General features: G+C 42.6%; 1 protein-coding gene across 12 annotated transcripts in view; it reads right to left on the minus strand.

The window, feature by feature from the left end:
• The window catches only part of LARP1B (La ribonucleoprotein domain family member 1B), a 90,855-nt gene that overhangs the window by 73,334 nt on the left and 7,487 nt on the right, over positions 1-10,034 (minus strand). For 11 of the 12 annotated variants that reach the window (XR_001513693.1, XM_015563320.1, XM_015563317.1 and 8 more), the window contains exon 5: positions 3,974-4,114. The exons of the other annotated variant lie outside the window; for it this stretch is intronic. Coding sequence is in view for 10 of the 11 variants with exons in the window: in XM_015563320.1 (XP_015418806.1) it covers positions 3,974-4,114 (141 nt within the window). In the remaining variant the exon portion in view is untranslated. The remainder of the gene's footprint in view (positions 1-3,973; positions 4,115-10,034) is intronic. 12 annotated transcript variants of the gene reach the window in all.

Consider the following 10,034-nt stretch of genomic DNA (forward strand, 5'->3'; position numbering starts at 1 on the left):
GAAGTTGGTGCCTGGCTGGCATTGCTCAGTGGTTGAGCTTCGATCTAGGAACCAGGAGGTCATGGTTCCATTCTGGGCAAGGCATATGCCTGGGGTTGTGGGCTTGTTTCCCAGTGTTGGGCATGTGGAAGGCAGCCAATCAATGATTCTCTCTCATCGTTAATTAATCCCTCTCTCTCTCTCTCTCTCTCTCTCTCTCCTCCCCTTCCTCTCTGAAATAATAAAAATGTATTAGAAAACAAATATAAAACTAATAAAAACAGGAAAAACCCTCCTGCTCTTATCACCAGTAATATGTAGAAAAGATAATAGAGCATGTTAAAGAATATCATGACCAAAGCAATTAGCAAAATAAAAAGTAAGGGAAATTCCCTAAGACTTATGGCTTAACAAATAGTAATGGGGGGAAAAAACCCTTCAGGTGAGAATGTAAAATGGTACAACCAATTTAGAAAACAATCTGGAAATTTCTCATAAAGTTAAATATGTACTTACCATACCACCTAACAAGCCCCTCCTAGGTGTTTACCTAGAAACTGACACATATGCCCACACAAAGACTTGTACATAGACGTTCATATTACATTTTTTATTGTTAATCCTTACCCAAGGATATTTTCCCATTAGTTTTTTAGAGAGTGGAATGGAGAGTGGAGAAACAGAAAGATCGATGTGAGAGACACATTAACAATTAGTTGCCTCCCAAACCCACCATGACCAGGGATTGAGCCTGCAAGCGAGGTGTATGCTCTTGACCAGAATCAATTCCAGGAGCCTTTAGCCCAACGGCTAACGCTGTATCCACTAAGCCAAACTGGCCAGAGTGTAGTATTACTTATAATATGCAAAAACTGGAAATAAGTCAAATATCCACAAATTTGAATTGATAAAGGGGTATATCCAGTCAACACAAAACTATTCTGCAATAAAGATGTAGAACTATTGACGTCTGAAACATTACCGATGAATCTGTAAAGCATCATGTTGAGCAAAAGGACACACAAGAGTACATAATCTACACTAATAAAAGAGAAACATGGTAATTGGCGTACGACCGTTACCCTTCCCATTGGCTAATCAGCGAGATATGCAAATTAACTGGCAGCCAAGATGGCGGCCGGCAGCCAGGCAGCTGATGCGAACAGGGAGGCTTGCTTGTTTCAGTGACTGAGGAAACCAACGTCCCCTGCCTGACTTACCAGCCTCTCAGCTGCAACTCTAAGTAACTATATGGGCTTCAGCCAGCCGGACCGCAACATTGTATCAAATACAGATGGTAAACAACGGCCAGAAACCTGTTTTCAGCAGCCCAGGCCTCAGAGCTAAAGCTGGGCCAGAATAAAAAAAAAGAAAAAGAAAAAAAGGAGCGGTGGGAAGCTTCAGTCACCCACCAGCCTGAAAACAGCCCTCAGCCCCTCAGCCAGACTGGCCAGGCACCCCAGTGTGGACCCCCACCCTGAATGGTGTGTGACCAGCTGCAAACAGCCATCATCCCCTCACCCAGGCTGGCCAGGCACCCCAGTGGGGACCCCCACCCTGATCCAGGACACCATTCAGGCCAAACCAGCCGGCCCCACCCATGCACCAGGCATCTACCCTATATAGTAAAAGGGTAATATGCCTCCCAGCACCAGGATGAGCGGAGCTGTGAGGCCTCCCGGCACCGGGATCAGCGTGACAGGGGGCAGCGCCCAAACCCCCTGATCGCCCTGCAGCTGTGTGTGTGACAGGGGGCGGGGCGCCAACCCCCCCCCCCCACCTCCTGCTCTGTGTGTGACAGGGTAGAGCCATAACCTCCCATTGACCCTGCCCTGAGTATGAGAGTGGCAGCGCCCCCACCCCCTGATCCGCCCTGCTCTATGTGTGACAGGGGGCGGTGCGCCAACTCCCCTATCAGCCCTACTCTGTGAGTGACAGGGGGGAGCTCCCCAAGCCCCTGATGGGCCCTGCTCTGTGCGTGACGGGGGATGGCGCCGCAACCTCCCCATCACCCCTGCCTTGAGTGTGACGGGGCAGTGCCCCAACCCCCGAATCGGCCCTACCCTGAGTGTGACTGGGGGTGGCATCGCAACCTCCCGATCCACCCTGCTCTGTGCATGACAGGGGGCAGTGCCCCAACTCCCCAATCGGCCCTGCTCTGAGCCCGACCAGGGGCTGCACCTAGGGATTGGGCCTGCCCTCTGCCACCTGGGAGCAGGCCTAAGCCAGCAGGTCGTTATCTCCCGAGGGGTCCCAGACTGCGAGAGGGCACAGGCCGGGCTGAGGGACCCCCCCGTCCCCCAAGTGCACATATTTTTGTGCACCGGGCCTCTAGTATATATTATGTAATTCAATATATATGAAATTTTAGAAAGGGCAAATCTAACCAGACAGAAAGTAAGTACATTAGTGGTTGGGATAGTTAACAGCAATTTTAGTGCATTTTAATATATATAATTTATAGGCTCAACAAAGTTGATTTTTAAAAAAAGGATCCAGAAACCACCCAGAAAAGGCTCCCAGTAGTCAAATGTGAGACAATTTGAGTATCAAATTAAATAATCATGGCCATGGATCATTAACTCACTGAAAAAATTTTTTAAAGAGTCCATAAGTTCATTCTGATAATAATGGGAAGTTGTTTATGGTGGAATGTCAACTAATAAACATAAAAGGAATAATGCAGCAAGAAGAAAAACCAACATTTGCAAATGTTGTGGTAATAACTGAATCAGGTAAGACTCATCAATGATGGGGGGGGCTGAGGACACATTTGTAATACCTTAATAATAATAAAAAAAGGAAAGGGGAAAAAAAATAAAAAAAAAAAATATCTAATCACTATGCTGAAAAAAAAAAAAAAAGACTCATCAATGAAAACTAAAGTGCATGTGAAAACTCTTCGATTTCCACATCTCAAAGTCTTGCCCCACAAATAACACTAATTACAAAGGAGAAAAGAATATCTATAAATTAAAAAAGCCTGCCGAGCCGGCGTGGCTCAGTGGTTGAGCATCAACCTAAGAACCAGAAGGTCACTGTTCAATTCCCAGTCAGGGCATATACCCGGGTTGCAGGCCCCAGCTTTGGTAGGGGGCATGCAGGAGGCAGTCAACCAATGATTCTCTCTCATCACTGATATTTCTATCTCTCTCTCCCTCTCTTTTCCTTTCTGAAATCAATAAAAATATATTAAAGCCTTGAGTACATCAAATTGAGTGCTCAAAGAATCACCAGTAAGATGATAAACTAAGATCATGTGCAGCTCCTTGTGATGCTTGGAGAAGAAAACCATTAACTTTTGCAGTATTCCTGCCAAAAATTCATAAACCAATCTGATCATAAAGTAACACCAGAAAATCCAAAGTGAGGTATATCTGTCCTGCAGTCTTCAGAAAAAAAAAATCAATGTTATGAAAGACAAAAGCAAAAGAACTATGCCAAACTAATGGACATTAAAGATAAAAGACAGTTAAAAGCAATGTGTGATCTAGATTAGATCCTAGAAAAGAGAGGAGGAAAACTACCTGTAGACAGTCACACTGTTATTACTGTTTTTACAACATATATTCTGAGGGCATTTAGGGTTAAAGAGAAACAATGCCTAGCCGTGACTAGTTTGGCTCAGCGGTGGCCCTCAAACTGAAGGGTCTCGGGTTCAATTCCCAGACAAGCGCACTTACCCAGGCTGCAGTTCTGTCCCATGTCCTGATATGCAGGAGGCAACCAATTGGTGTGTCTCTCTCACATCACTATTTCTTCCTTTCTCTCTCTCTCTCTCTTCCCCCCCTCCCTTCCTCCTCTCTCCCTAAAAATTCAATGGAAAAAATATCCTTGGGTAAGTATTAAAAAAAAAAAGGAGGAACAATGCCTGCAACTTACTCTCAAATAGTTTATACTATTCATGATAATTAAAATAATAAGCAAAAAACTAATAATAATAAGCAGTAAGACATAGTGTCTTAGCCATTTTTTTCCTAAGAGTGTATCTTACTTCGTGTATCATTTCTCCTATTGTTATGTGATGATTTATTTGTTTCAGGTTGACATCTTGAGCAGTTCCGGGATCCTGGTCTTTCTTGACTATCTGGTCTTACATCATCTAAGTGGAGTGGTACCCACTTGTGCTTATTAGCTAGAAGAAAACAAAATAAAATAATTTAATGACAACATAATTTTTAATAAAACTAATTTTGAAAGGTCTCTTGAGATATCGCCTCACACCTGTCAAAATGGCTATCATCAATAAATCAACAAACAAGTGCTGGCAAGGATGTGGAGAAAGGGAACCCTAGTGCATTATTGAAAGGAATGCAGATTGGTGCAACCACTGAGGAAAGCAGTTACTTCAAATAATTAAGTTAGAACTGTCTTATGACCCAGAGATTCCTCTTCTGGGAATACACCCGAAGAACCCAAAAACACTAATTCAAAGAAATATATGTATCCCTATGTTCATTGCATCATTTACAACTAGAGGCCTCGTGCACGAAATACATGCACTTGGCGGGGGGGGGGGGGGGGGGGGGGGTGGGAGTCCCTTAGCCTGGCCTGAGCCCTCTCACAGTCCAGGGGAGCGGGCCTAAGTCGGCAGTCGGACATCCTTAGCACTGCTGCAGAGGCGTGAGAGGCTCCCACTACTGCTGCTGCACTTAACAGCCGTGAGCCCAGCTCAGGGCTTCTGGTTGAGCAGCACTCCCCCTGTGGGAGCACACTGACCACCAGGGGACAGCTCCTGTGTTGAGCACCTCTCCCCTGGTGGTCAGCGCACATCATAATAACCAGTCGTTCAGCCATTAGGTCAATTTGCATATTAGCCTTTTATTATATAGGAGGATAGCCAAGATTTGGAAGAAGCCCAATTGTCCATCAGTAGATGAGTGGATTAAAAAACCTGTGGGCCCTGACTAGTTTGGCTCAGTGGATAGAGTGTCGGCTTGCAGACTGAAGGGTCCCAGGTTCAATTCCGGTCAAGGGCATGTACCTTGGTTGCGGGCATATCCCCAGTAGGGAGCATGCAGGAGGCAGCTGATCAATGTTTCTCTCTCATTGATGTTTCTAACTCTCTATCCCTCTCCCTTCCTCTCTGTAAAAAATCAATAAAATATATTTTTAAAAACAAACAAAAAACCTGCGGTACATTTACACTCTGCAGTAAAAAAGAAAGGAAATTTTACCCTTTGCATGATGGACCTGAAGAACATTGTGCTAGGTAAGTGAAATAAGCCAGTCAGAGAAAGACAAGTGCCATATGATTTCACTTATGTGAAATTTAATGAACAAACCAAACTAACAAGCAAAATAGAGACAGCTCTGGTGGGTGGGTGCGAACTCGAGGGTGGGGGAGTGGTGAAAGATTTGAGCAAAAAATAGAGAACTGCCGAGACCGGCTTGGCTCAGTGGATAGAGCGGCAGCCTGCGGACTGAAGGGTCCCGGGTTCGATTCCGGTCAGGGGCATGTGCCTTGGTTGCGGGCATATCCCCAGTGGGAGATGTGCAGGAGGCAGCTGATCAATGTTTCTCTCTCATTGATGTTTCTCTCCTTTCCTCTCTGAAATCAATAAAAATATATTTAAAAAAGAAAAAATATTCAAAGACTATATTTTAATTAAATGAGACTTAATTTGTTCTTAAAGGGATTATCTCTATAATACCAAAATAATTTTTTTCTCACACAGCTCTTTAAATAAAGTATTTTCTGTGAATATTTCTAAAAATCAAATGAAGCCGAAACCGGTTTGGCTCAGTGGATAGAGCGTCGGCCTGCGGACTGAAAGGTCCCAGGTTCGATTCCGGGGAAGGGCATGTACCTGGGTTGCGGACACATCCCCCGTAGGGGATGTGCAGGAGGCAGCTGATCGATGTCTCTCTCTCATCGATGTTTCTAACTTTCTATCTCTCTCCCTTCCTCTCTGTAAAAAATCAATAAAATATATTAAAAAAAATAAAAATCAAATGAAAATTCAGTGATGAAGTATCACTGAAATTCTTTTGCTTTTAAGTGAAATGCACACTTTTCTGTTTAATACTAATAGATAAAGTGTTCAAAAATAGTACATGTACATACTACTCCTATCTAATACTTGATTCTTAGATTTGAAAATAGGGTATACCTGATAGGACATTATAATGTACACATTTGAAAGCTTGGGTAGTGATTCAAAAAACTTTTAGTTTGAAATCACTAAAATATGGATAAAATATTTATTACTGATTTATTCAGCATTAATACTAATGAAAAAGGTTTTTCAAAATTAAGTGTAACAGGTATCTAACAGCATTTGACAAATCTTGTTAAAGGTACTACTCACATTTTCCTTTTTTTTTTTTTTAACATGTGTTTTTACTGATTTCAGAGCGGAAGGCAGAGAGATAGAAACATCAATGATGAGAATCATCAATCCGCTGCCTCCTGCATACCCCACAGGGGATCAAGACGGCAGCCCAGGCATGTGCCCTTGACCAGAATCAAACCCGGGACTTTTCTGTTCCTAGGCCGAAACTCTATCCACTGAGCAAAACCAGCTAGGGCCATTTTCCTTACTTCTTTAAGAGAAATAAAGGAATTTAACTTTCTTGTTGACAAAAAGATAATGTAATTCTCAAGATGGCCTATTCGTGGCTGTTATTGGGTATATGTAATGCCTCCTTTTTCTGTCCCTAGCATCTCATCAGTCCTGAGGGATTCAGCTGCCTCCCAGGGTGATTACAGGTTGTCTGATGATGATCTATTCATCTATCTAAATGATCGCCATTGATATGCCCAGGGTTGAACTCATGGGAAGAGGTGGAAATGGAGCAGCTAGGTCCTGTATACTACTGAAAAACCTACAGAGTTAAAAGGTACTGTTAACAGTAACCTGCTTTGCTTGTCCACTCAAAGGTCCAGCACCTTCTCTGGGGCCCAAGAATGATTTTGAGGGAAAGTTATAAGCTGTATTTCTGCTCAACTTCAGTCTGAAGTTAGAGGTCTAAAGAACGAACAAAGCCTGTATAATGGAATCCAACTCTTTGAAACGAATTTTCAAGCAATTTCTTGTATAATCTAGCTGTTTAAATTTTCAAATAATCATTTCCATCCTTTAAAAAAGGTTCTTTTTATCTTTAAAAAAAAAAAAAAAAGATGGCCTATTCGTGGATTCCACAGTCAAGGTTTCAAAATGTTCACACTTCTGTCCAATATATATATATTTTTTGATCAAACAAAAAGATTCATGAGCAATGGAAACACTATTAAGGCAATTAAAGGAAAGGGAATATTATTATGCTACTACTACTGATTTCCTATAAAACCTACAACATATGGAGACATGAGTAAAGAATAGGAAATAATCTAAAAACTCTTTAAAGACTAAATTTTATCAAGAGATACTTGAGCATAACCAAGCCTTTTGTTTAAAGATAAAAATGTGTGCCTGGCTGGTGTGGCTCCATGGTTGAGGGTCAATCTATGATCCAGGGGATCACTGTTGGATTCCCAGTAAGGGCGCATGTCCCAGTTGTGGGCTTCATCCCTAGTAGGGACTGTGCAGGAGGCAACTGATCAATGATTCTCTCTCATCACCGATGTTGCTATCTCTCTCACTGAAATCATAAAACATTTTTTAAAAATGTATGCTCTCAGAAAGTCAATTCATGGCTTCAGTACATGAATCATTCTAACTATAAACACCCAGATTTTAGTGTTAGCTGATAGTTTTAATTGAAGCAATTAACAAGGAAAACAAATCTTAGAGGAGGATGACAGGTCTGCCACCCTTTTATTATATTTTGCATATAATAAAATGCAAATCGATCGAACAGTGGAACAACTGGTCACTATAATGCACACTGACCACCAGGGGGCAGACAACACAGAAGCTGCCCCCTGGTGGTCAGTGCGCTCCCACAGGGGGTGCACCGCTCAGCCAGAAGGTCTGAGCTGGGCTCATAGCTGGGAAGTGCAACAGCAGTGGCAGGAGCCTGACGCTGGCTTAGCCCACCACCCAGTAGGGGGGGGTGGGCCTAAGTTGTCAGTCAGACATCCCCCTCTCCTGCCTCCAAGGCAGTGCTAGGAATGTCTGACTGATGGCTTTCGTACTGCGAGAGGGCACAAGCCAGGCTAAGGGACACCTCCCCCTGCCATGCACAAATTTCATGCACCATGCCTCTCTATAAATAACAGTCAAAAAGACTACCTATGTTTCTAAGAAGCATGAAAAAGTTTTAAGAACTGGGGAAATTTTTTTCTCATAACCACATGGTTGTCCTATTGGCACCACCTTTGAGCAATTAGCCTTGGTTCATTGTACCAAGTGAGCCTAATGCTTACCCTGCAGCTAAGGACTAGATAATCGTTAAAAATCAAGTAAAGTGTGTAATACATGTAGATTGCTACTTCCATTATTAAAGAAGTTCGCTGCTGACTACTGCATTATGAAATGTCCCCTATCATTCCTTATAACCTCCATGCATTAAAATGCTTCAACGGCCCTAACCGGTTTGGCTCAGTGGATAGAGCATCAGCCTGTGGACTAAAAGGTCCCAGGTTCGATTCCAGTTAAGGGCATGTACCTTGGTTGTGGGCACATCCCCAGTAGGAGGTGTGCGGGAGGCAGCTGATTGATGTTTCTCTCTCATCGATGTTTTTAACTCTCTATCCCTCTCCCTTCCTCTCTGTAAAAAAAAAAAATCAATAAAATATATTTTTAAAATAATAAAAAATAAAATGCTTCAACATCTTCCCACGGAACTCAAAATATTAATTCTAAGCTTGAACCCTGCATAATGTTGACTATGCCTACCTCTCCAATAGCATCTCCTGCCACTCCCCAAAGTTCACCTTGCCTTAGCTATGACCTTCTGACAGTTTACAGATTTTTTTTTCTGCCAAAAGGCCCCTGCAGACACTTTTACCTAGGCTCAGAACACTGATGAATATATGGTTTTACAAAGCAATTAAATCATAATGTGTCCCTAGACACATGAAAGTTCTGAAAATATGGAAAAGGATGTAAAGACAGCATTTTTTTTTCTTCAAAGTATAATGAGGGCACGGTATGAGAAAAAAAAGTTGACCAAAATTGTTCTCACCTTTCTCTTAGAAAAACATTTTCTCAGAACTCCCTGAAAGACAGGGATCAGTTGCAATGCAGATTTAAAAAACAACAGTTAGCCCAGCCAGCATGGCTAAATGGTTGAGCATTGACCTATGAACTAGGAGGTCACGGTTCAATGCCCGGGCTGTGGGCTGGATCCCCAGTGTGAGGTGTGCCGGAGGCGGCCAATAAATGATTCTCTCTCATCATTGATGTTTCTATCTCTCCCTTCCTCACTGAAATCAATACACTAACTTTACACAACTTTCCTATCATGTATCTATACTCATCTCTATTAAGTCCAACTTCATTTCATTCTCACATTTAAAAAAGTACCAAAAAAAAAAGGAAAGCCTAATAGTTCAGAAATGAATGCTACAAAAACCTATCAGTTACCAGTTTCAGATGGTATCCTGAAGAAATCCAAAAATACTCATTGGTGACTATCTGGAATCTATTGATTAAATAGAATTCTTCATTACTACAACTTTCTTCCAGAAAGTAAGACAAAATTAAACATATAGATAAACTAACCTCTCTTTCACTGATTACTTGATTGAGCCTCATTCTCACTGACATTTTCACCAGGGCCACATAATTTACAATAGCCAAGACATGGAAAACAGTCCACTGACAGATAAATGGATAAGAAAAATGTGCTGAATGTAGTGAATGGGATAGCAAGAAGAAAATCATATCGAGAAACTAAGATGGCGGCAGAGATAAACACCGGGAAATTAACGCCGCGCACAACAATTGATTAATACCTCAGAGAAACAATACGGACTTCATCCAGAACCACAGGAAGCCTGGCTGACTGTAAACTCTACAACTAGAAGGAAGGAAAGGCACACTGAGACCCAGAGAAGCTGCAGGAGAGAAGCACAGAGGTACGGGGCTCGCGCACACGGAAAGGGACTGGCACCGGAGGACGCGGCGGTCTTTTTGAATCCGGGGGGAGTCACAAGGTCCCGACGG

The sequence above is a fragment of the Myotis davidii genome, unplaced genomic scaffold, assembly GCF_000327345.1.
Source record: "Myotis davidii unplaced genomic scaffold, ASM32734v1 scaffold438, whole genome shotgun sequence".
NCBI lineage: Eukaryota > Metazoa > Chordata > Mammalia > Chiroptera > Vespertilionidae > Myotis > Myotis davidii.